Here is a 27391-nt window from a genome sequence, read left to right as displayed (position 1 = left end):
TACCATGCTATATCAGTCATGAAATTTTCTAACAACTTTTCGGTACAGCAGCCGTCGTTAGTGTATGCGAAAGCGGGAGAGAAAATAAGGTGGAAAGAGAAGAATTATGGTCGACAAGGAGTGTGCCGCCGCTGCCGTGCCGTGCCGTGTGGTACGTACGGAACCGTAGGTACATAACATGCGTAAAAGGGACCGTTGATCCTGGGCACGATTTCCGAGGCCAGAATGAGATGAACGGTCGGCAGTGCGAGGGTGGGCACCAAATAAAGAGCATCCCTTATAATAATGGCATTTTTATGAGGTGCGGCGCTACTTTCACTGGCTGCGTGCTGCTGAATGCTTCCGGCGAGAAGAAAACCGTTTGCCCAAGGACTCCCACGATTGCGGTCAATTAAAGCAGTAAAAATAGTTTCTATGGTTTTGCTGGTTATGGATCTCACATGAAATTGCTTCGTAAATGCCAAACGGGATGGCAAGCAGTCGAAAGGTTGGGACCTGTTCGCTTCGCAGGTTCTTGCTGGAGTGCATGTCTTGCAGTGCTTTTTCAGCAGTCGATTGAGACAATTATGATAGGAATCTTTCAAGGATTGCAGGCAAGCTGGGTTATTTAGGGTTGCAAATTTCGATCCATCCAATGGGGTTTTTTGTGGCAATTTTATTACGTTCGAGAAGCGTTCGCTTCATTCGATCACGCTGATACAAGTATGACGTAGAGTTTCCATATGGGAACAAAACTCATTTGTTATCCGATTATTGGAAACTGTTGAATTTTATTATACTTTTATGCTTGGTTTGGTACACTCGAATGACATAGAGTAAGTCCACACACTAGAAGTTAAATGAACTTATTATCAATTTCCGACAAAAATAATTGCAATTCTCAATTGCTACGATGACCTCTCTTTATGGTCAATAAATTAGCAATTAGCTTAGTTGTACGATTATTTTTCGTTTCTTGACGAGTATGATTAAATCACTACAAATGATAAGCCGTTATTACGAAGGCAAACGAATTTTACCAAGTCCTGATACACCTCCATCATAGTGTTGAGAAGGTACCATTTGTGTTTAGGTACACATAATATGAAAAAAAATCTTGAGTTAGAAAAATAAAACCCTTATAAAAAAATTATCGTTGAAATTTCTTCATGAAGCAATAGCATTTCGTGTCCTTTTTTTGCCAAAGAAATTCTGAAAGTTGTTTGAATCCGAATTTTATTCTAGTGTTCCTTTCCTGTTATTATTAAATGGTGTTTAAAGTTGCTTTACTCGACACCTTCAAAATCGAAACGAATTGGAGCTGGAATGCAAGTTTCTTTGAAAACAATACAAATGTTGGGATGATTCTTGTTCTGTTGTTATCTTGGTTGCGATTTTCTACCATTTTCAGAACTCTATTAACTACTAAGCTGTCAGTTGGCAGCTGATAATGATATACTTGATCTAGTGTTTCAATCCCCAACCGCTAGATGACGACGAAATATTATAAAAAGGTTGCTGTCGCAAGAGCTAACTTCTCTCTGTTTTGGCAATGAGACGAACTAATCTTGCCTCTCGAGCAATTCCAGAAAAACTTTTAATTATGATTACTAATAGTCAGGATTCTACATTAAGGTGTCCCAGAAAAATCGATGTTGAAAAAGTCAAGGTGCTCAGCTCTAAATTGAAAGATAATGTTATTTATAGCATTTTTGTAGAACATTTCGACTTTCTAAAAAATTATTCTCAGGTTGCCCAAACGTAAGTTATGAAAAAATGACTTTTTTGAGCTTCAAACCCACTCTTTTGCTCTTTTGTTCGATTCCTACATTTCTCCATATATTTTTTTCATTTTTGTGGGGTTTTTTTGTTCATCTATGCTTTTGTGGGGTTGTTTTTGAATATTTTGCATGGTTCAGTTCAGCATTGCATTAGTTATTTGACTCCCAGAGCCCGTTAAACATCACAGAAAAATTATTTTTTCTAATAATTTTTAGATAAACCCATCAAAACACAAATAAAAAAAATTGATCAAGAACTGAAATATTCATTGCAAAGAGGGATTTATGATGAAAATTTACATGAAAAAAGATACTAGATATCTTATCGGGGAGCTGAGATATTGGCATTTTTATGTGATGGGAAACTATGCGTTTTAACAAATATGTTAAATAACTGCATTTTTTTTGAAAAATTAAAAATAACAATGTTCAGAAAACAAATGCATTTTTGATGGCTGATTACTTAGTAGAAGGTTTAAAAATTCGAGAAAATCTGCGAAAAAATTTAGAAAACTCAATGTTGCTCATAATATGTAAGAGATAGAAACATGATGTCTTTGATAAAATTTTTTGTTTTAAGATAACCTACAACTTTGTCGAAGACACCTTGCGTCTGTCTTATCCTGATTAAAAAGTAATTTTTTGTCTCACTCACTGTTGGATTGATCACCCATCTTTCTACATTAAAAGAGGCATTTTTGAATATCCTAAAACTTCTCCGAACATACGTTATGCCTATAATCAACATCTGAATCACTATTTAGGAAATTATTCGCACAAACGGCAAAATAAAACACAGTGCAATGGAGATACTGAGCTTTAGTGTCATTTTTGAGAATATCCATAGTTTTCCATCACATGTAAAAACGCCAATATCTCAGCCCCTCGATAAGATATCAAGGATCTTTTTTCATGTAAATTTAGGTCTTGAATCCCGCTTTGCAGTAAAAATTTCGGTTCTTCATTGAAATTTTTTTATATGTGTTTTGAAGGGTTTCATCTAAAAATTATGAGAAAAATTCATTTTTATTTTGTGATGTTCAATGTGAGTCAAAAAATTGAATGCGCTGCTAAACTAAACCATGCAAAATATTCAAAAACAACCCTACAAAAATAAAAAAAAATATTCGAAATCGAACAGAATTGGAAGAAGTGTAAAAGAAAGGTTTTGTAAATCACGTTTGGGCAACCTGAAAACATTTTTTAGAAAGTCGAAATGTTCTACAAAATTGCTATAAATAACATTATTTTTCAATATAGAGCTGAAACACCTTGACTTTTTCAACATCGTTTTTTTTGGGACAGCCTATTCTACATTCTCGAAGCATGAAAATAAAACTGAATATTTCGCTTAGTTATTTCGATTCGAACAGTTTCATTTCCATTTAATTCCTTTCGGCCACTTCATCGAATCGCGATGAATATTTTCAAACAATTGTTTTTCTTTGTTATTTTACTTGTATGATGCAGTGTCTTGAGAAGCAAAAAGAAACTATGTTTTTTTGTTCACACAACATTTATTTGACACGGCAAAATACAAATTAATGTTTTACGGAGCCAACTATATCTAATGCCTTATGGTCTAGAATATCTTATAAGTTAAAGGCAAATTTTTTATCCTCGCTGCCGACTACGAGCTGAAACTATATCTAAGACTAAAACTAACATGTTTTTTTTTATCCGAGATTCGTTTTGCTTCTAAATGGGCATTTTGATGCTCTTCAAATAGCTATAAACAAGTAGCATGTATGGCAAGTTTCGCTGAGCGAGAATATCACGAACTGCACATAGGGCTGTATTCCTCGGGCCCTAAAAGAAACAATTAATTAGCCATTGATTGATTTCATTTGACTCGGGCATGTCCCAAACATGCCGGAATGAAAAAAAACTAAAACTCTCGGAAGGGATAGAAAAACTAAAATCACAAAATTAAAATTAGAAACAGACGTAAACAAAAATTATTCCGGATAATCGAGTCCAAAATTCCGGATAATCGAATCCTGGATGATTGAGCCTCGAGTGCGATCTGTATTACGGAAGATTTTTTGCTGTTGATCACTGGCGCCCTGTACTGCCGTGGGCTGGGATTTTGACGTAAACGCCAAATTTTCAAATTTCGTTTTTTTTTACGTAACACTATAGTATAAATAGCCCACTTCAAAATGCTAGTTGCCGTTTTCAAAAATATTGAAAAATTGCTGAGAAATATCAAATACAAGAAATGACGTTAGCGCCATTTCATATAGAAATGACGACGAGATAGGAGTGCTGCGATGCTTCTGGAGCTGCCTTTTTCAAAAATATTGAAAAATTGCTGAGAAATATCAAATACAAGAAATGACGTTAGCGCCATTTCATATAGAAATGACGATGAGATAGGAGTGCTGCGATGCTTCTGGAGCGATTTTGTGTTTCTGGCGCCTACGTCAAAGCGCCAGCCCACGGCAGTGTAGCAACTTAGGGTTGTGATACTGATATTGGCGTCCCTCATTTCATATCGAAGACTCTTGACTCCTTCACAATAGAATGGGTTAGAATGATGCCTTCCTCTGGTCAGCACCAGAGCTGCCAGGAAATACGAAAAAATCGCGGTCTCGCTGGCAAAAATTTGCATATTTTTTGAGAAACTCTGCTTCGAACATCAATCCTGATCGACCATTTCCAATTTCGCTGAAACTTTTCACAGTTGTTCCTTTTTGATAATAAGGTCATTTTATGATATCAGCAGTTCATGTTGACTCGCGACTGCTACTTCAAAATGGCCTATTCAAAATGGCGGCTTTTATATAAAAATTTCTATATCAGTCTTGTTTGGTTCGAATTGTGTCTTCAGCAAAATTGTAAGTAATGTAATTGCGGTTCGAGAAAAAAACATCTACACTGCAAAAAATTTTTTCTGTGCCTTATTTTCCAAAGTGTCACAAAATATTAAATATCTCAATAGCAGTGGCGTGGACTGCATCAGGCGCAACTTTAATAGCGAAACCTGTCTTTGCTCAATATCTCAGCTCCAGTTTCTCTAAATCTGGATTACTTGATAGAATCACGCACTGTGTTAATTGGTTACCTTGTGTGTTCGTCTGGTTTTTACATCCTTCTGATAACAGAGTTCGCCGATGAGTTACCGATATTCAATTTCAACAGGGCCAGTATATGGTACAAAAACAGCGCGTTAGATTGGTATCATGCTCTTAGTGATAAATTTTCAACATTGTTATGTGTAGCTAGGAAAAAAAAAACACTCAGAAAAAGTTCAAAATGAAAATGTCAAAATACTCAAACGTTCATAGCTGTTTTGTTTTTCATTTTACCATCATCAAATTTTGACAAATAGTATTGCATATTTTCATCTTCAATGTGTACAAAATTTGAAAACTTTTGAAGATTTTTAAAAAAGATATTTTTTGGCATATTTAACCCTTAAATGCGCAATGTTGTTTTAAAACAACATTACTAAAAACGTTTTAAAATATACGTATTTTAGTAGTTTTTAGAAATATAATTCATTAGAACAGCTTTCTTGACTCTAACGAAGAAAACTTAACAGCTGGAAGTACTGTATTTGAATGTTTTGTTTTTATTTTCACTGCCAAAACCTCGGAAACAAAAAAAACATGGCGAGATTCCCGACTGGTGCTGACTGTCTTTGTAAATAAATTTTAAAATAAGGTTAGTGGTTAGTGGAAATGTCTGAATTATCAGTAATTATACTAACAAAAGGTCAATTTTAAAGTTACTGTTAACATGAGTAATTGTTTCGACTTTATTCTGCGATAAGGTAACAGTGTTGTTCAGAAACAACATGGTAATATTTGCACATTAAAAAGTAAATCTTTCAATTTTTTTATGCATATTGGTTAGTTTTAGAGCAGTTAACCTGTTAAACAAAGATTTTATGATTTTAGATGATTTTTTAACGTCGTGCGCATTTAAGGGTTAATATATTGTGACAAATTGGGAATAGAAAAAAACAAATTTTTTTACAGTGAATATATTTTTTCTAGAACGGAAATTGAATAACCTACAACTTTGCTGAAGGGTTCTGATCTCAGGTTCAAGAGGCTGTTGTTTGTCACTATTATTGATGGGGTGAAAACCCTGAAAACAATGTTCGGCAGTTTTTTCCACAAGTTTTGACAGTTTTCGGCTGAAAATGCCTTCCTGTGCCGTTAAACAATGCGGAATATTATTTCAAATGGTATTTTACGTCACAACCCAAAAGCACTTATTTTTTCCGCTGCTAATTCAGACAAGTGCCTTTTTCTTCATATTTGACCGAACCCTTTTTTCAGAGCTGCGTTCATCTACGTTGCAGTTTTTTTGTGCTAATTGCTCAAAAATATCAGTGAAATTATTTTCATATTTTTTTTTCACCACCCTGTGTATAAAACTCATTGATAGTGACGTTGTTAGTCTACGCTTTCAATCGAAAACCTGTTCCGAGCTTTTCAGCTCAGCTGTCAAAATCAAACCAAGAGCATTCGAGCAGTTTTCATTTCGCTCACAAGATGCTCGAAAACGAAATAAATGTTTTTCAATTAAACCTGACAGTTGTCAAATGAAAATTGTAAGACTCTGATGATGATAATAATGTTTATATTGTTAAAGTTTTTCAGAAGGGCATTAGATTTGCAACTCTAATATTGCTTCGGCATAGTTTTTCTCCGCGTTATTTCAAGAACTTGTGCAAGCCATATCGTGCCAAAATTAAACGAAAATTAAAATAATCCTAAAAATGGCTGCATTTATTTTTGGTGCACTGCCGGTACCCGGATAACTGTCCCATAATGAAAAACAACATGTTGAGAAAACGGCGATTTAATATTATCCGTGAATTTTCGGATTTCCAGCAATTACATCCAGAACCAATGACCATAACAGTTTCATGACAGCATAAGTTTATCGTTGAGAACAAAAAACTATGGATGGAATTGGTTTTACGTTATATAACTTGAAAAAAAGACAAAATGGGACAAAATATGCGGGTACATTTCAAAAGTACTCGCATATTTTGTCCCTTCACACAGAAATTCAACCAGCAACCGGCAGTATCATTGGCAACGTAGATTGTACTACAGGAAAACAACATTAGTCTCGTTAATTAAATGACATACTTCTATATGCCTAAAATAATCCGATATACACCAATCTGGTGCAAAATTATATGTTTGCAGTTTGTACCACTATGCAGTGGGACTGCAATGCGGGTACTTTCAATATGGGACAAAAACAACTTGGTATTTTTTCCATGTTTTTCCATACAAAAGTATCAATTTTATTTTTTTTCCAGAAAGTATGATAACAATTAAGTCGATTCCCGATGATAACTCAAAAGTGACCAAAATCAGTATGGGACAGTTATGCGGGTACCGGCAGTGCAGTGAATTTATTAAAATTTAATCTTTTCTACAACGTAATTTTTTTCCAGGGAAACATTTTAATTGAATGTACTGAGAGTACAAAAAAACTGTTTGTGCTTAAAGTTTGTTAAGGGAAATCTATTTCATTAGAGATGAATTGAGTCAAAATAACCATGAGATGACTTTTTTGTTCAATTTCGGATTACAACAGGAATCGTTTTTTTTTTTAACAGTTTTGTTTGTACAGAGCTACAATGTGAAGTAGTGTAATGTTTTAATGAACAATTTATTGAGGTAGCATCAAGCATAAAAAGATCTTATAACAGGAATTTTCAACCATTTCTTCTTCAATTGTTTTGACATAATTCTACGTTTATTGTCAAAAAATTTTAACACGCATCCAAGCCAGCAATGAATGTTATTGTTAATATCGCAAGTCTAAAATCTCGTTGTTCCAATACCCATATAAAGCCCCCCAAAATAGCTGCCACCTAGTCATCGCAAATTTTCTCCAGCGTATGCCGCCGCTGGAATTTCTTGCCGTTTGTCGCTGTTCCAGCTGGAGGATGTGCGGGATTAGTTAGCCCTCCGGGCTATTAATTTCATATGTGAAAGATTAATGTGCTGTAGAAAAGTAATTATAATCATTTGCTGCCACGGTGACTTCGCAGACTCCCGCCTGTGAGCTCCCCTTCCTATACGCACACGGTGGCAAAAAGTTCCTTCGCGCTTTCCGGCTGTCGGAATGGAATAGAGCAACAGCAGCACCACCGGAGGTACCATAGAAGACCGACGGACTCAATTAGGCTTTACAAGATTGATGGGAAAATGAGCGCAATAAGTTGCCGCTAGGAGCGCAGTAAATCACACGTTGAGATGTAAATTTTCCCCATAATAGGTATGTATGTTGAATGAAAGGAATTCAAGCTGACGGTGAAATCATTTTGTCTTATTTAACTCCCTCGAACTCCAAGTATATCTAGTAACTATTAACTCCATTTGAAGTAAATCGTCTATTCCAACGCTATTCTATTCCACACGAAACAAAATGGCTCAAAATGACGCTTGATTTCCCCATTTTGACTCCAGTTGTTTTTTCCTTGCAACAATTTATGGAAGGTCATCGCAAGGGGTCAAACCTTAAAAGCTCAAAATCGCCCGCAATCAGTCGTAAATATTTGCCTCTTTGGTTAAGTTTTTTGCTCGTCTAATATCCTATCCGACGGTCGTCCATAACTCTCTTACAATTTATAGTCGTCTTTCATCACGTGTCCAGACCCGGCCGGTAATCGATTCGTCCGTTCACCGGGAAGGTGTTTATGATTGAAGACCAGCGCGTACCGCCAGGTCCCGCAAATGAACTTCCAACAACGCCGGGGAAGCTGCTGAACTGAACCCAGCGGTAGATAAATCATCGATTCCGACTTACCAATGCACGGCAAAGCTCTCGACCGTCGACTGGGAAAAATATTGAGCACAATCAATGATTTAAAATCGTTTAGCGCGCTGGGATCTGGCCACAAGATGGCCAGCCATGGATCGTGACAACGAAAGGGCCAGCCAATGTTTGTTCCTTCTCCGTAGGTAGGCATGGTCCACGGGCGGTATTATTTTCTTGCAAAAATTCTACGGTACTTGTACACTTTACTTATCGTGGAATTGAAAAATCCTGCAGCAAGAAAACGTTACCCAGCAACATGCAACGGTCCTCCGCCACATGCAATCTAGCAGCGTGGATGCAGCACCGTGGGATAAGGCGTCCATTTTGTTGGTCAAATTTGTTCGTGTATTAGAAAATCCGTTTGCTCGGAAGACAAAGCGTCAAGCCGGAGGGCAAGGGCTTGTAGTTTGATAACGAAAATAAATATGGCCGAACGTACCTCGTTCGTTATTTCGAGATTGTCATTTTTCTCCGCTCGACCTATGTGTGATGTTTTTGTTCTGCACAGCTGAACCAGACAAAACTTTTGCTCCTTTCGTTTTATTATCGATTTCCACGCTTTTTACCGTCATGATTTTGATTCATTTGTTGCGATCCTTTCCTGCGGTTGGTATGACGATGTTTTTTTTTTTTGAATCGCTTGAACCAAGAAGATTCGGTTGCTTGCTGTCTTGTCATCGACTTCAACATCGTCGTCGTCGTTGTTGTTGTTGTGGTCGTCGTGAGAAGCAAACCACATGCTCGAACTATACTCAAGTTTTTCCTCCGACCGGTTCCAGCGCAAGATGCCGAACCCAGACAGACAGACAGTGCGTGTGGTACCCACCCAGCATTGAACCGTAACTTTATTATTGTAATTTTCTCAATTGCAGGTTCAAGTTTCTCTAAACCACACTGCCATTGACGGGGTGGAATCAATCTAGTGCTAGAGCCTAATTGGACCCGTTCCTTGCGTTCATCGATGGTCACTGATTTGCATAGCTCCAGGGTTGTTCACGAACAGCGAACCGCTCAAAGATGGCGCAGCATCGAGCGAGTGGATTTTTTTTTCTTCTTGCTGTGTAGTTTTTTAAGAAGCTTTAAAGAGGATTAGGGGTGAGATGATCTATTTCTCAATTTTCCCCGAGTTTTATATGGTACAGCAACTGCAGTACTAATGTGTAGTTGATGACAGACAGGATACACCTTGCGGCAGCTGCATGCTATAGCAAATTGCTCGAACGTCTGTCTAATTTTTCGGTGCACTGCATGCATGGTTCGTTATCTGATCCGCCCAAAGACGTCCATCCATTCGAGCGGGTACACTTCTTTCAAGTGCTTCTAAGTAGCTTGATTAGTGTCTACTTTGACAACGTGCCAGTTCTCTAATTAGTTACGATGCGCTGCATTGCCGTAAATCTGTCGGTCGATGATTTACGCATCCGTTGAATCCTGATAGAGCGGAATTTCGTCTATCATAAGATTACAAACAGCGCTGCGTCGTTTGACCAGCGGCCACAGCCTGTCTGCATTTTTCGTTCAGAGGGCTGGCCGTATCTTAATTGCTATTTCTCGGTTACATGGCATGGTTACAAAACTGTGAAACAGTTTGGCAGTAAAGCGACCAGGAAGGAAAACCGAAACCCTTAATTACTCCCGAGTGTCCCTTATGCTATTCGAAAAATTTATCGGCTTCTGCTGTGATGAGATGATAATTGGATGGATAAATTATGATGCACAGCCCCAATGAGGTTGAAGTGGACATTTTCTCCGTCTCTTTTATATGTTAACTAAAATCGATTTCGCATCAATATTGTGCATCGATAAAATTATCCATTATAATAATAACGATGGTTAAATTTTTTGATCTGGCATCTCTATTCTCCTCATACCTCTGCACCCCGTTACGGATGAAATAGATTACGTGTTCCAACAACAAGCGTATAAAAATATTCATCATCCGATTCCCGCTGCTGTCGCCCCCCCGCCCGCTTAGGGCATTAGAGAATCCCAGTCGAGATGAGGGTACCATTTTTCGTTGTTTAAAATCAAGTTCGCCGCTCTCTTGGTTAATTTAGTGAAGCGAATCTTGATTTATGTCTCTATTTCTCACACATGTCTCCATTTTTTTTTTCCTATTTGGTTGTTGTCGTTGTTGCCGTGTTCCATAGCTCCCAAGCCTAATGACACCCGACTGGAGGGGAGGCAGCAGAGGAGTGGAATACGCTGAAGCGGTGACTAAGAGAATAGACTCATCTATGAGAAGCTGATGGTTATAACTTGATTTTCAGTGACTTTGCTTTCGGATACAGTCCAACTGCCACCGCCCGTCACCGCCCGAAATGCTTCCCAACAAGATTCCGATTTTTCGTGTCTTAATTTTTGGCGTGACCGCCGTTCTCATGGCGACTTTTGCGTATCCCATCGGCTGCCGCACAGAAAATAAGAGGAAAATAGTCGAATTTTTTTTGGGGCAACCTTCAAAATTATAGCCCTGAACCGGAGTGCCGGATTGGATAGCTTTTTGTCAGGTATTTTTGCTTTCCCAGCAGTAATTATAGTGTACATGCGGTTATTTCGAAGCCCCCGAAAGAAGAAATTCCTTGCCTGTGTGTGTATGTATGTATGTTGTACCCACTTCCACTTGGAGGCATTCACGATTACAGAAGAGGAAAAAGAATATAGAAAAAAAAAATGATAAAAGTGCCGCCTGGAACGATCGACAAAAGGCAGGCAGGCCGTTGAACTTGTTTCCCCTCACGAAAATTGAACATGTTGTACCATCACCACCATTACCGCCACCTCCACCGCCTCTGTGAAACTTTTGAAAAATGCCCTTGGATCGTCGATGTTAAACCTTCCAGTTTGGGGGAATTTTGGTGTTCAGAAAAAAAGAGATTCTTCGCGTTCGATCCCCGAAAATGGGAACTTCCAACAATTGAATCACTTCTGCCCTTCGTCGTCTTTTACCGCTCACACAAAATTGCTCCGTTTTGTTTTAGTTGCTCAAAATAATTACATTATAATTGATCAAATAAGGCATATTTGTACAATCATTGTTCGGTCGGTCTGATTTCGCAACCTGAGGGCAACCTCGCAAGAAGGAGGAAAAATAAATTGAATAATTCTCGTCGGTTGGTGCTGGGTGTAGCGAAAAAATAATAATAATAATAATGATGTGCTTACAAGCTTTCACGTTCCTTCGTAATGAGTTTTTGGTGGTCTGGTCATGAACGATGCTAGCAAAATCTGCGTAAAAAATAATAAAGACTGATATTGATTTTTGTATGTTTTGTTTCTCTCTCTTTTATTCTTCCTGTTCCTAGGTGCCAACGGACTTCGACGAAGAGGCCGGCAAACATACACCCGGTATCAAACGCTGGAGTTGGAGAAGGAGTTCCACACCAACCACTACCTGACCCGCCGGCGTCGGATCGAGATGGCCCACGCGCTGTGTTTGACGGAGCGGCAGATCAAAATCTGGTTCCAGAATCGCCGAATGAAGCTGAAGAAGGAAATTCAGGCAATCAAAGAGCTGAACGAGCAGGAAAAGCAAGCCCAGGCCCAAAAGGCGGCAGCGGCAGCGGCGGCAGCAGCAGCCTTGCATGAGCAAAACTAGGGGTTAGACCATACCAATCACAGTAGTTCTAGTAATTATTTATACTAATTTTAGTGAGTTCTAATGTTTTTGGTTAGAGCGTCCAACTGGTTTTCCGCGAGAAAAGTTGTTTTAGTTTCTTTTATTTGTTTAACTGGCGCGTTATGTTACATCTTTAGTTTCGTTTTCGCCTGTACGAGAAACCGTAAGTTTTATTTTAGTTAAATTGAATTTGTATAAAGAAATGTTGCTAAAGAGATTAATTTAATGTTTGAACTACTAAAACGCTAGTGAAAGGTATACAAAAGAAGAAGAGGAAGAAGAAAAAAAACAGATACACACAAACTCAACCTCAACGAAATGTTGAGAAACATTCCCTTACACGGGGGGATGTGCTGTAAAAAGATATGGTTATAAGTAATACGGGGAAAATGTTGTACAAAAATTTTGGTAGAAGCCATCTCTTAATCTCAACCCAAACTCAGTTGACTCTTTGTGATGTGGTATTGCAATACATAGATTTATCAGCAAACGAAAATCAACACGGCTATATCAAACGATATTATTTTACAATTAATTGCTTTCGCAGCTGTCAGATTTCTTTGTTCCGTGTTTGGAATATGTTTATCCATTTCGACCGCGTTTTTTTTTTAATTATGTACATACAAACGCTTTCACTATTTAGTTGTATCTCGAATGCACCAAAAAAAACTGTTTTCCTCTAAGTTTCATTACGAAATGCAACCGCGGAGAAGAGCAAAAAGCAAGATTGACGAACGAAAAACGTACTTTTATTTCATAAGATGCATTCTATCTTGTCCATCCACTGTGTCGAGACCCCATTTGTCCAAAAAGACTTACAGACAACACATATATACGTAACTTTTGTGAGGCGATACAAATTTTGTAGCTCTATCACGACTTCCAGTGATGGAGGAAAGCTGTTTCGAACAAACCAATAGCGTAGTAATATATTGTCCATGTACTTATTTATTACGGGAAAGTTATTGTAAATAATCTTAAAGCTACCCTTTCCCCCCATTGAAAATTTTTCTTTTAGTGCAATAATTTACCAGGATATAAAACAAAATCGTCTACAAACTTTCAGTGAATGATGCTAGCAAATACGAAATTGGAAGCAAGTCTGCTTGAACGCTATCCCTCATGAATTAAGCCAAGCTGCATGTGTAGTGAAACATCGTCGTAGTGTAGTCAAATCTCCACTTTTAGACCCACCCGCGCAAGAGCAGTGACGATAAGCCACATCCCCACTATCATCTACTATCCAATTTATCATTATCTCTCTCTTTCTGTCTTTCTCTCTCACCTACCTTGTCATTTCATTTTCTAGTGAAGGATAAAAAAACCCTAAACCAAGCCAAAACATTGTAAAAGTTGGTAGGATTGTTCCTATTGTTTTTATGTTTATTGTTTCTCTATCACACACCCTCGACAACACCTTCTACGGAAACTCTATCTAACGATTATTTTCTCATAGCATTCGATTACCCAAATGATTAGGAGAACTCAAACAAAAACACACTCAGCAACCCAGTGGAAGATGCTCCCAAACTGTGGGCCGAGCATGGAACTTACATACGTAACTAGCCGAAAATAAGAGTAATTCAGCAGAAAAACAAAATGGAAAAAAATGTATACGTAATTAGTCGTTAAGGTAAAGTTTATTTAATAAAAACTAAAGTAATTGAAAAAGTAAACTAAAAAGCAGAAAGTGGAAAAGTTACAAATAAAATTTAAAAAAAGCAAAAAATAATTTAAAGATATGATAAAATAAGCAAACTAGATTTTTATAGTGGGTAAGTAACTTAATTGGAATGAAACATTGCAAAACACTCAAAAATTTCACAAACACACACACACACACACACGAAACAAAGTAATATATTCCAGTAAGTAGAACAAGAGATGAGGGCTGTCAATATTTGACGACAACAAATTAGCATGAGGGCAGTTCCTATGTGTGAGATAAAAGGCAAATCAATTCTTTGAAATGTGTCGTAAAAGGTACATAGAAATTTATTGATGATGATGAAAAAAAAACAAAACCCTATGGCAAAATAAATGACTATAAAAATTAAAAACCTTCAATTCGTTGTGGGCAATTCGGAGCAAAAGAAAATGTCCTTGAGTCGGTCCGAAATATCGGTCGCAGCAAAGCGGTAATGATTAGTTTTCCGGATCTGGTTGGCAGTCGGTAGTCGGGAGGGTAATTTACGAAGTGCCGAGAAGGAGGAATATGGCCGCGACGATTGGAAGTAATCACCAGCCTTTTGAATGTGGTTTGCGGCGCGTTAAACTCTATCCATCTTGCCAGCAACTGAACACTGGACGGACGGAGGAAAAAGACCCCAACAAAAGCCCCGGGCAAAACTTGATGCAATAAATTGATGATGACAGCAGTGCCGCTCCGATAGCATATTATTACCGATCATGTTTGGTTACTCTGTAACTGCTGCTTGCTCTTTCTGATCGTGCTCTGTGCAATTACGGTTCAGCCTACAGACAGCGCAGGAAGGAAGGCTCTGCGATTATTATTTAGGGGCTACCAAACATTGCAACGAATCGGCCTCAAAATGGAGGGCTGATTTGCGCCGAACAAATGATTGGGTTTCTCGGGAAACATTGAACGCGATTGGCGAAAAGGGTCTAAACATCGGCTACTGGTGTTGGTTGGCCCCGATCGCCCGCAATCGTCAGGCCGGTGGTCTGTGGAAATGTAATTGCGATGGGCGATTGTTCCGCATTTCACGAGTTCGCAATCTATGTGAGCAGTTGCGCGCTGATTTGTCTGCTAATTTGTGTTCTGCTAGTTCAGAGTTCACCGAGGATGGAGATTGATGGTTTCAGTGGTAGGTACTAGTAATTGATTGCATTATTTTTTACGATGAGAGTTCTTATTCAGTATGACGAATAATAATTTCCATTATATACACTGTTTCGTTAGAAAAGGATGAGTTATTCATGGCATTACAGACATATTTTGATATTAGCCTTGGAATGCTGTAATTCGCCTTATCACCAGTGGTGGGCACCATTCCGCTAATTCGCTAATTCGCTAATTAGCGACGCTAAAATTCAGTTAGCGATTTCGCTAATTTTTGACCTGGTTAGCGAAACTGTTAGCGTCGCTAAAATTTTGGCCTTCGAAACGCTAATCGCTAATTCGCTAAATTTTGTGAAGAAGCGACAATAGAAATATTTAGAAAAACTGTGAATTGCTGATGGCTCTTGTCAGTTTTTTTACCCTAGAATGGAGTTCCAGTTATCGTACAAGCCACAGGAGCATTTTGAAAAACAAGCACAAGGTCTAGATTGAATCTTTGGCCGACCAAGAACTTTGATGAATTGCAATGCGCTTGAAATTATGACAACTTTGGTTTTATTTTTTCGATTCAGATAATAATTGAATTTTCATGAAAACATTCCTAAGAGTATCTATTTTCAATGCAAGCTAAATAACTTTTGTTATTCTTGTTTTTACAAAAACAAATATGAATACCGTTTCGTGAACCTCTTACTGTAAATAGCTTTAAAAAGTAATTGTTATCGTTTATTCAACCAAAACAGATCAAAGTGGTCCAAATCTTACAAAACATGAGCGATTAGCGAAAGTTCCGCTAATGTGGGTTTAGCGTTTAGCGTTTAGCGATTATCGAGCTAAATTTTCCGGTTAGCGACTTAGCGATTAGCGTCGCTAAATTTTCGGTTAGCGGTGCCCACCACTGCTTATCACATACTTATACACATATATTATTAACAAATCACATTGTCTATTAACAATAACCAAAATTCAGGATTTAAAATTTCTATATTGATTAAGAAAAAACGAGAAAAAAACTGACGCACTCTTGAAAGAAAAAGACGCAATACTTCTGAAAGCGAGGAGTCAAATAGACTCAGACTATCCTTCTTGGGTTAAGGAATGACTCCAATTCAAATGCGTAAAGGACAATCTTACGGACAACGAAAATAATAATTTTTTCACTTGATTTTCAGTTTATTATACACAGACTTCGAAGCCAGTGTACAGAACGATTGCGGATCTAGCGCTACACTAATAGTCCCACTGATAATTTATTTTAAAACACTTAAGCTACAAACAAACACTTGCATGTAGGTGTGAAAACTTTTTCTCCTATATGGACTTACTCACTGCGACCAAAATCGTTGATCAATCATAAGATAATACTCGGTTGTCTGCAGTATCCCGCAAGCCTATTATTGACAATACCGCTATTGAAAAGTGGCATACTGATTATTTACCCGTGCTGATTGTGTATAATAAGATTTTACTCTTCCTTTTACGCTTACTGTTTTACTATACAGAGCCTCGTTCCTCTGTCAAATAAAGCCAGTGAAAATTTGAAGTTTCGTTGTGCGTTCTTCTGGCCAGTTTTGTTATAAGAGGGACTTATTTTGTTAGGAGAAAGTCATCGCGAGGTATTGTGTGGAATGCAGCGCGAAGAGATGGTAATTGGGGAGCCTGAGAATCAATCTATGCTTAAGTACTGTTTGACATCGAATGGCCTGACTCAACTAAGATTCGAACTCATGACCACCGCTTGTCTAAAGATTAGATTAGAAGATTTTGAGCGATTTAGACCTCCTCCCGTGGACAACTACTCATATAAATTCTAAAAATTTTGTATGGACCGTGGACATTACACATACCCCCCACCCCCACCCAGAGCTGTCCAGTTGGTATGTGAATGGCCTCTAAGCGGACACTGTAACCTTTGAGCAACGTAGCTCCCGTAAAAACTTTTCCTGAAGCGGACCTTTTTCTTGAGAGGGGAATTATTTTCGATTAAAATAAGCTTACAACTAGTTATTGATATATTTAATCGTGATGCTATTATTACAATTGATAAGTTTTCAACTACAGTATGAATGAATTACATCTGATTGAAGAACTGCTTGCTGTAGCAGTAAAAAAGTTTTTATCAGAATCAATTTAAACTTATAAAGGTACTGATTTGTAAAAAATGTGTGCACATTCCTTCTAGTTTCAACGTTTAGTATAAGTATAAAGTTTACCGTGCCGATCGGAGCTTGATCAACAGTAACAAGAAGTCTGTTAGAGAATTCTTGATCGCTGTTCATCGTAGATACGCCTCATCATGTGTTGAAAGTGTTGACGGAATAAAATCTGTTCCTGTTTGCAGCATACATTCCCCCAGATGTTAGTCGTAATTACGCCTTTGACCAAAACTTTGTGGAGTCTATTCGCATAACGTTAGAGTACGCTATGGTCGCTGATATTATTCTTGTTTGTGCAATTACTTTTGTAACAAGCACTATCACTGCTTTACTGTATTGCAAGACAACGAAGAACATTCATCAGCGTAATAATAGAGTATAATAATTTTCTGAATTCTGGAGCCGTGTACCGTGGATGAAGCCGTGTTCCCCTCGTTAAAATTGATGCCCCGCCCCCACCGCTTAAAATCACTCGAGAAGGGTTTAGGAAAAAATCCATAAGCGCACATGACAACACACCTCGACTAGATTTCAAGCGCAGTGATTCCAAATCCTTGAAAAAATTTTTAGTTGATTTCACGTGGAATAGTGTATTTGTGATTGCTAATATCGATGATATCGTATTGAGGTTTGTGGAGGTTCTGCCAAAGTGGTTAACTCAAGGTCTTACTCAAGGTAAGACATTGAAGCCTCCATGGGAAAATCCTACTTTTCGATTACCTGAGCGCATACCAAATGCTTGTCAATTTCACTATTGCGAACTTCGTACACCACTCACTGAATACAACCTCGAGTAGGCAAGCGGATCGTGCTGTAGATTCAACACGCACGATTGTATTGTCAATATGTTACTAACATACAACATAACCTCCGGCGATACCCAAAAATTTTTTGGCAATTTATCAGAACGGAGCGAAAGAACAATAATGCAATCCTCCTAGCAAAAGTTTTTAAGCAAATAAATCAACTATATTCTCTCTTTTCTAGTATTTATAATACAACCATGGCCACTACTGAAGAAGGTATACTTGCCGCTTCCATTGTCCCAATTAACATTATTTCGGCTAATGGTCCTGAGATTACCGAGGAATCGCTACTAAAACCAACCAACTATTACCAACTATCGTGGCATCACATCACTAAGCACCTATTCGAAATTGTTTTAATCAATCCTTAGTAAACCTGCTTTTTCACACAAATAGCAGCATTTCTACTGATCAACATGGTTTCTTTCCTGTGACAACTAATGTACTTTGCTTCATCTCGGATAGTAACTCTCATATTGAAAATGGAAAATAGGTTACATTCGACAAAATTGACCATCGAATTTTACTCGACAAACTCTCAAGAATGGGTATTTCCGGTTAAATGGCTGCAATCATACCTTCGTAACAAAAATCAGAACGTATAAATCGGATCCTACACATCCAGACGGTTTACAAGCTCTTCCAGTGTTCCCCAAGGGAGTGACCTTGGATCACTTCTCTTTGTATTGTACTTCGATGATGTCGCAGCTCATCTTGTAATTAGTTGTATGCGGTTCTATGCTGAAGATTTTCGTATTCGTTAAAGAATTTTCCAACTGACAAAAGTTGTCAATTGATGAGAGTATCTAAATATTTCACTGATGTGCATTGTTTTAAATAATTGTTTTTTGCATTACCAAGATCCATTGGGTAATCGTCAGCTGTAGTATGGGCGCAATATCAAACTAAAAAAAAACTAAGATAACGTAGATATCCTTGGATGAATAGACTAAATTTTTCTCCATATGAACCATTTTTTTGGAAATTACATCCCAAACAGTAGTTTACCCGCAACGGTTATATCTAAAGTGATTCTTGAAAATAATTGACTGCCCGGATCGTTTGAGCAAGGTTTCCTTGAATGCTCCTGGAAGAATTAATCGCAAGTCACAGGACGAAATGTTTGTAATGTCGTTCTATCGTTCTGTGCTTGAGTATTTTCAACTAGTCACTAAAATTATCCACACCTTAAACAAAACTGGCCAATTTTTTGCTTTTGGAAGTAACTTCTCCATAAGCGAAAATTGCTCGCAGCTTACTTACTTACTTACTTCGTTGGCCGAAGGTCCGTTTATTGGTCTTGGAACAAATTAGAGATGTCCAGCTTCTCTAATTCGTTCCATTTAGCCAGTAAACGGCGCACACAGATACATTTTTGTCCCGAAAGAGGTCTTTTCCTTGACTTTCATGCCTTCCGAAAAACCGTACAACCCGCTCGCAAAATGTGTTTGTTGTTTCGACGCCATCTTTGATCGAACTCACAACACCCGAGCGAAAAGAAAAGGGCGACCAGTTCCAAGGGAGCCCAGAGAACAATTCTCTTGGTGAAAAGAAATTTTACGCTCTTTACTTTTTCCAAAAAGCGGACGAAGAGTAATTTGAGCTGTAGGCGAAAATTGATTTGGTGCCCCCTGCTCATCATTATTAAGTTTATGTTATGAGAATTTTCGAGGAAGTAGGCACTGCCAGGCAGTCCTTGAGAAGTTGATAACCTGCCGAACATTCAAGTTATTATTATAATTCAAGTTTTATTTTTTCAAATATTTCGCTCACTCATTTGGCGTCCTTCGATAACTGACGAGCAGGCGACCGCCTGCTTTGCCTTCGCGTTTATCCGCTCCCATCAGAAAGGTGCTAAAATCATTCTCATTTTTTAATGAACACCCGTTATAATTGACCCAACATGACCTGACAATATTTATTACTTTCAATTGTCTAGAACAATTTAAATTAATAGTAATAGCGCATGATAACCTTTAAGAACAGGTGCGTTACAATCGTGACGGAAAAGAATTTCTTGTTATACCGATAGTTAAACGATAAAGCTTAAAAAAGATTCCCTGAAAAGATTATAGCTGTTTAACCATTCCCTTGAATTTTGGCGCCCCTAGTGAATGCAGATGCAGAATGCAGATGCAGATTCTGCGTTTGCTTACCGGAAAACGCATTTAAGTCTCAGAAAAAGTTATTTTTGTTAGAGGCACCAGAATTCACGGGAATGGTTAACAACTGTAATCTTTCATTTTTTCCAGTTTGAGGAGTCACTTCACGGTGAAATATATTTCACTCTCACGCTCACTTCACTTCTTGAGATCTATTCCAGATTCCACCTCAAGTGAGGTGACAAAAAATACCTCCGTGAAGTGAGATTGACAGTGAAGGGAAATTGAGAATAGGACAAGTAAAGTGAGAATTTTTCCCAGCTCAAAAATTTCTAAGTCCCAGAAAGTCGATTTTTTTCGTTTTTTTAGATAACACCAAATCTGACGTTTTCTGCATTTCTAAGACATTTGGAAAATTTCATGACTACTGGTCATTTTTTCATCGGTCAAATCGGTGAAACTTTGACCGCTTAGAGGCATGGATCGAATTCTAAATCTGTTCGTTACTGAAAAATAAATCCAATGTTTATCATTTAGATCACAAATCCATCAATTTTCAAGGCTTATCCCATCTTCGTGGAATCATTTCACGCGGAACGTCGCTTATTCCTTTTTTACTTCAGTGATATGACACTCATAATAATCCAAATCTCACGGCAGATGTCACTTTGCGGCGTTTTTCTCGCTTACGTGTGTCCCGTAATATGATTTTATTCACTTCACTCTGATTTCACTGTGAAGTGATACCCGTAATAAGCACTTGCTGAACGAAATCAATTATTGTTTAATTCAAGATGGCGACAGCCGGTTTCTGGAAATCTTTCTTTCAAGATATCGATTATCGATTATAGACCCTTGAAAGATGGGTTTTATCGGACTCAGGATGACATTCAGAAGCCAAATTCCGGTGTCCGATGCCATTTTTAAATTCAAGATGGCGAAAGGTAGAGTAAACTTCACGAAATAATTAAATACATATTGCCTTAACGGTATCTCTGAAATTAACACGATGCAAAAACTGACATTGTTTCGGAATCAGATATCATCTTAGACTTCTGGAAAACTGAGAAAAACTGTAGAAAATGTTCAAATACAACTCATGGTCTGCAAATTTGATCAGGTGATGTTTTCTTTACATTACATAATAACGAAACTATTTTCACGTCAGTAATAATGCAAAACCGATATTTAATTCACTAGTTTATTTTGTGCCTGATGGTGAAATGAAGAATGTTGTCTACAAACAAGTTTTGATCAGACATTAAAGTAGATAAAAATAAAGAAATGAATCAGTATAGTGAGAGCATTATTTTTTCTTGGATAAGGCCTGGTATGTTTAGTTAGTTTAGTATAAACATTATTATTTCCAATGCTTTCGTTTCAATCAGTTGACTTATCTTTTCATAAACTGCCTTACTTTTTTATTGAAACGTGAAGAAATGCTAATCTGCAATCGAATCCCTTTTAAATTATTGATGACATTTGAGTAGGTAATCGACGATTCTTCTGAATTGTTTTATTTGGGGTATCGAACGTCTTCATCAGTGATTTTCTTCGGTAGGTTTTTGCATGAGATTGCTGCAGAAAACCTACCGAAGAAAACCACTGACGAAAACGTTCGATACCCTATATGGCAAAGAAGCCACAGTGTAAATATCATTGTCTATTCATACTCAGTTCATTGTAGGCATTTAAAACATATGTATGTACTAACCTTCATAAATTAAAATTGATAATTGAATTGCATAGTAGGATATTCGATTACCACGACAGATGTTTTTATTTTTGTCGCTTTCGCTAATTAATTGCCCCTCCTAAAGTCTATATCATTTTTGTATTCTTGTTTTGAATATGAAACCCCCAAAGAGACAAGTTATTTCAAAATAATCAAGCATTAAAACATATTATCTGTACGTTTCACGTTTTTTTCTAATAATCTTTCTACCAGATTCGTCGATCCTTTGGTGCCATATTATTCGAACTTTCTATGCTCACTTCCGTTTGTTGCCGCTCGTAAACAAAGCTTCAAAACGCTCAAAATCACATTCTTTCCGTCGACTCCGACGAAAGCCATGCGACTCGAGCACCTTTCGTGAAGTAATCTGAATCAATTCGGAGCCTGCACACCCCCCTGGAATTGGCAGCACTTTCCCGACGGCAATGCTTTCACTTGACTGGTGGAGGAAAGCAACGCGCATGTGCTGCCTTCCGTAGCGGGCCAAAAAATGCCGCCTGCTGTGACGGATTTATGAGAGGAAGCTTCCACACAATCGCACGCAGCCGGCCTGAAGTGGTACGGGCGCGGGGACGAAAGCTGGCAGACACGAGCGAGAGAAAGCGGCTCGCAGGAATAAAGCATCCTGAAAGCAAGCGCTAAGTTCATCGAGTCTACAACAGATGACGACACGGGAAATGTCCTGTAGCAAATGCCAGGCTTTCGTGCTAGACCGAGAGTGAAAAAAAAACGAATAAAAGGAACTCCGAGAAAGCGAATAAAATATCCTTGAATGCTTTACGAGCTTCTAAAGGAATGATCGTAAATCGCGAAATAGTGCTAGAGAAGGGATTTTCTTTTTCCCGGGAGGAAACGCGGAAAGGAAACAGAAAATGAGTTTATTCTCATAGTAGTGCGGATTTCGCACTGCAATACGCTAATTTAATCCTGTTATAAAACCAATAACATTATGTAACAGATGACACTAGTACCCAATGTAATCGTCAAGAAAATGATTAAACACATCGCTTCTTCCATCGTAATTCCCCAACGCAACAACTGAAAAAAACTTTGCCCAGTTGAATGTGGATCTGATTTTCCCTTTCATACTCGTTGTAATAAAAGTAAATTAGCAATTCTTATGTAATTACGCAATAGCTCCTGATTGCAGATCAAAATCACCCCCTAATCGGGGAAGGCTAATACGCGTGCGATGAGGTTTATTATTTTTTCGCTGCTGCTCGATTTTTAGCAGATAATTCTTATCGCTGTTAAACGCTGGCAAATCAATTACTAGCCGCATGAAGCGCACCGGGAACTCTGCTATTGTTTTGCAACATGTACACTAGAGAGAGAGAAAAAAAAAAAGATTAAGCACAGAGTGCAGCGTAATTGAATTCATGTTCTAGCCTCACTTCGCTGCGGTCCATCAAGTCAGGTAGTGCAAAACGATTTCGTGCCCCACTGATATAAGGCTCCATTGTCGGTTTGCTGGTACGAGGCAGAGGAAAACCTGTTGGCAAGTAAAAAATTATGTCTCATTTTTTCGTCCACTGGAGCGAGCTGGACCAAAATGTGTGGACCTTTTTCGTACAGACCGACCGTTCGACTACTGCGGCAGTAAATTCAATTAAATTTCTAAAATGAAGCATGTTTTCTTAAAACGCGCGATCGTGAAATTTTCTTCTCTATTTTTTCCTTTGTCTACGGAATAGGTGGGAACGGGAGGTCATGGGACCATACGAGGAAAACACAGAAAACGTGATTCACTCAATTAATCTAAATCGTTTGGTTTTCTCCGGTTTGTGTCCCGATGGCGAGCGAGTGCTCTGCCTTTACTGAGAACGAACATGAAAAGCATGTTTTTCTTTTCCTTCTATTGCTTGACAGCACGAAGACACCAGCCGGCCGGGACCAGTCAGCAAGTGGATCAGATCGGATGCATCGGTGAAACTACAGGAGAAAAATTATTGATTGGCGGGATGCGAGAGGAAGGCGCTGTCACATGTTAGGTTAATTAAATTCATTGGATTTTTCTTTCTCGTTTCGTTCCGCGATGTGGCAGATTTCAGAGGAAAATTCGCCAAAAAGAGACAAGAGAAAATTATTTCTTGTTTCATAATCAGCAACGTCAAAAAAGGCACATAAATAATTTATAAGCGCTCCTCTTTATTGTATCTTGTTCGTGCTGCATACAGGCTTAGGTTGCGCGTTTGACATTGCGAATTGTAAAATAATACAAGAATTTCTTAAGGCACAAAAAACAAAACAACATGAATCAAAATTGCCAGAATCTTCTCTTATTCTTTATTAGGTAGCGTGCGTTGCATAAAGGAAACTGCCTTGTCATGGTATTTTTGTTGTATGAACCCCGAAATAAGCAAGAGTAAGACCGGATGAAAAACCAGCCTAGCAAGTTTCACACTAGCGAGGAAAGTCCGAGTTGCTGAATGCTTGATTAAGGGAAGAGCATGGAAAACATGCCGCGCGTATAGCCGTGAACTGACAGCACCAATGCATTGCAATTGCATACATTTATGCTCTACAGCCGAACCGTGCTAGCCATCTATCGGTCGATAGCGCAATTGGTAAAGCCTGTGCTACGTATGCGCTCTATTATATGCGTTCCGCTGCTGTGCCGGTAATCGTGTGTGAAGCATTCGATTGTATTCAAATTACTTACAGGGTGGTAGTCAGGAGAAGTGCGTTCACTGACGAAGTTATTTTCTATTCGTTTTATTTTCTAACTTTTTATTTATTTTGTAATTTGACAAAAATTATTCTTCAGGTAATTGTATCGGTTATGAACAAAGATTTCACTTATAACATCATTGTTTTACGAAAAAAATTTGAGAAATACTGATGACGGTGATAATAACGTTGATATCATGCTAATCTTTTTTATGCTATCATATCTTTCCAGATATCCAAAATTCAGAAAATTGTGATGCTGACTATCGACAATCAATATTTTCACTTTATGTGCTAGAAACCGTTATGTGTTTTCTTTTGTATAAGTTGTAAATTTGGTTTTTAGAACTGTGTATATTATATTTATGTCTTCTGTCCTGTGGTCCCCGTGGCTCTGTAGCGATGTCGGTCGGCTAGCTCTCCCACAAGGTTATGATATCGGGTTCGATTTCCGATCGAGTCGAGGATCTTTTCGAGCTGGAAATTTTCTCGACTCAGCACTGGGGCACGGTGTATCGTTGTACTTATCCTGCTCATACAAAATGTGCCAAAAACAATATCGATAACGAATTCTCTCAACTAATCTAGTTTGTCGAGACTGCTATTAGCCCCAAGGCTAAGCGTGCGATATATATTGTATGTCTTCTGTCCTAATCAAGGTTTTCTGGATGAGAATTTAGTTGTATTTGTTTTGGTCAGGAATAGCTTAAGCATTTTTCTTAATCTTGAATCAAGCAACACGTGCAAGAAGACTAAGGTGCCAAATGTAAACAAATGGAAATCGGTTATTTCGACTAAAAAATAATTAAATATGTGTTTTTGTTTTACAAATAAAAAGGGTATCCATACATTTTGATAACTAGCTCAACCCTATTTTGATAGGCTCTGTTATGAAGAAGTCCAAGTCGTCAAGCAGAAAATTGTCTTAAGGACTTTTAATTTTGGGTGGTAAACAATTATTTCTTACATTATAAAATAAACTTTAAAAGGTCAAATAATTAGCAAATTCCAAACCAGCAGTAAAAGTCCAATTTAATTTAATTTAAGGAGATATTATCTCCTAATGTTGTGAGCAATGCTACAACCACAAAGTTGAGGTAGAACTACATAAGGGTGGTCATTGCAATGCTTGCATTATGGCATTCGAGAACAATCGCAAAAGATAAGTTCTGAGGTGACCTAGTGTAGGTTGTAGGTCTTGTTTAGTGTAACATTCGTTCATACTAGAAATTTTCCAAACACCCCCGAAATTAGAAGTTATGATCAAAATACCGTTTTTTGGACCTCACCTCATACAATTTTTGTAACTCGGTCATTTCTCAACCGATTTTTGATATTTTAACAGTCTTGGAAAGAAGAAAGATAGAGCTTTCAAAATATATACATGCATGTACTAATTAATTCAAAACATGTTGAGTTATTTGAGTTTAAATCTAGTTGTTTACGCCTTTTGAAGTAGAATACTTCTCTCAGGAAGTTCGGCTACATAGGGATGTGAAATGAAAATCTAAAACCGAAAAAAGTGAAAAATATGTCCAATTTCAAATGCTAATAAACCGGTTATTATTCGATGGATTTCCTTCGTTCTTGCAACAATTGATTGGAAAATCTTCTAAGATTCTTCCCAAAAGAAGATAATTGTAATTGTATTATTCACACTATTGTACTATTGAAAATAGTCAAGCCTTGTCAAAACGAAAAATTCGACCTCTGATTGGTCGTTACATGATTGCTTCCCAAGAACGGTCGACAGAATCATATACCTAGCAATTGAAAACATGCTATTTGGCCTATATAAGAGCCTGTTTCAGCCGAAGCTGCTCATAATAGTTCTAGACAGCGACAACAGCAGTCGTCCTCCCTTAGCAGCAGCACTAGCAGTGCAATGGATATCAGCGATGGCGGAAAGCGGCCGCAGCTGTGGCGTAACAATGGATAGCGCACTAGTTGCAGCGGATTCCAGCAACGATAGCGGCTGATGCAGTGCGGCATTTTAGTGAAATGGCAGTCTCTGAGCGATAGTGGGCACTAGTAAATGCATTCAATGAAAAGTTGACTCATTTTGACAACACGTGAGCCGTCTAGTTTTGAGTGTTAAATCAGCTTTTCACTGTTTATTTTATCACAAGAAATATTTTATTCACACTGTCAGTGATAACGCAAAGATGTGATCGGCATTTAATCCGATACTAAAATGAACAACAAATTGTCCTTTTCAGGATGAAATAAAAACTTGATTGAAAAGTTAATATTTTCTAATGAGTTAATTCACATTTTTAAATTTGTAAAAGTTATAAATTTTACTTTATCTCCGTGTCTCAGAACGTACTGAATTATTTCTTCGTTCAGTCATGAGCACGACATCCAACAAAATTTCATCTCAAAATTTAAAAATTGTCAACCCCCAACCATGACAAGCAACTTACTATATTATTGAAATTGGTCAATCCTTGTAGAAGCGCAAAATTCGATTGATCTGATTAATCAACCTTTATTTACTAGAAAAAATGACTGACACGCAAGCAGCCGGGTTATCTTTCTTGTAAAAGTATTCTACTTCAACCTTGCGGTCGTGGCTTTGCACACAACCCTCCTGTTTTTTAGACAATTTTTCAACTTGACTTGAAATTTGCCGCCTATTTTTCTAGGAACAGTACAACAAATACACTAACACTTTAAAAGTATATAAATCGAACAGAAGTAGTTTTGTGAAAATCGGTTAATATATGGCTGATTTATATATTTTTTAAGAAAAACAGAATTTTTAACATCTATTGCAAAGTTTTTCCACGGTGCTATGAATGAAAAAATGCAAGAACTACCGATGTGACCTTGTGAAAGTTGTAGTTCTAGTCGAGCGTCACTTGCGCCCATACATAAAGTTTTTCAAATATCCCTAAAATTTGCAGTTATGGTCAAAACCTTATTTTTGGACATTA

General features: G+C 37.8%; 1 protein-coding gene across 2 annotated transcripts in view; it reads left to right on the top strand.

Moving 5' to 3' along the window:
* Positions 1 to 14219, top strand: part of LOC129733935 (homeotic protein ultrabithorax) — a 104689-nt gene extending 90470 nt beyond the window's left edge. For both annotated transcript variants that reach the window (XM_055695571.1, XM_055695563.1), the window contains one exon: positions 11867 to 14219. In XM_055695571.1, coding sequence (XP_055551546.1) covers positions 11867 to 12159 — 293 coding nt within the window. In that variant the 3' untranslated portion in view covers positions 12160 to 14219. The remainder of the gene's footprint in view (positions 1 to 11866) is intronic.
* Positions 14220 to 27391: the final 13172 nt, after the last annotated feature.

This window comes from Wyeomyia smithii, chromosome 1 (assembly GCF_029784165.1).
Source record: "Wyeomyia smithii strain HCP4-BCI-WySm-NY-G18 chromosome 1, ASM2978416v1, whole genome shotgun sequence".
NCBI classification, from domain to species: domain Eukaryota; kingdom Metazoa; phylum Arthropoda; class Insecta; order Diptera; family Culicidae; genus Wyeomyia; species Wyeomyia smithii.
The sequence above is the reverse complement of the archived record's forward strand: the minus strand, read 5'-3'. Positions and strand labels throughout refer to the sequence as shown.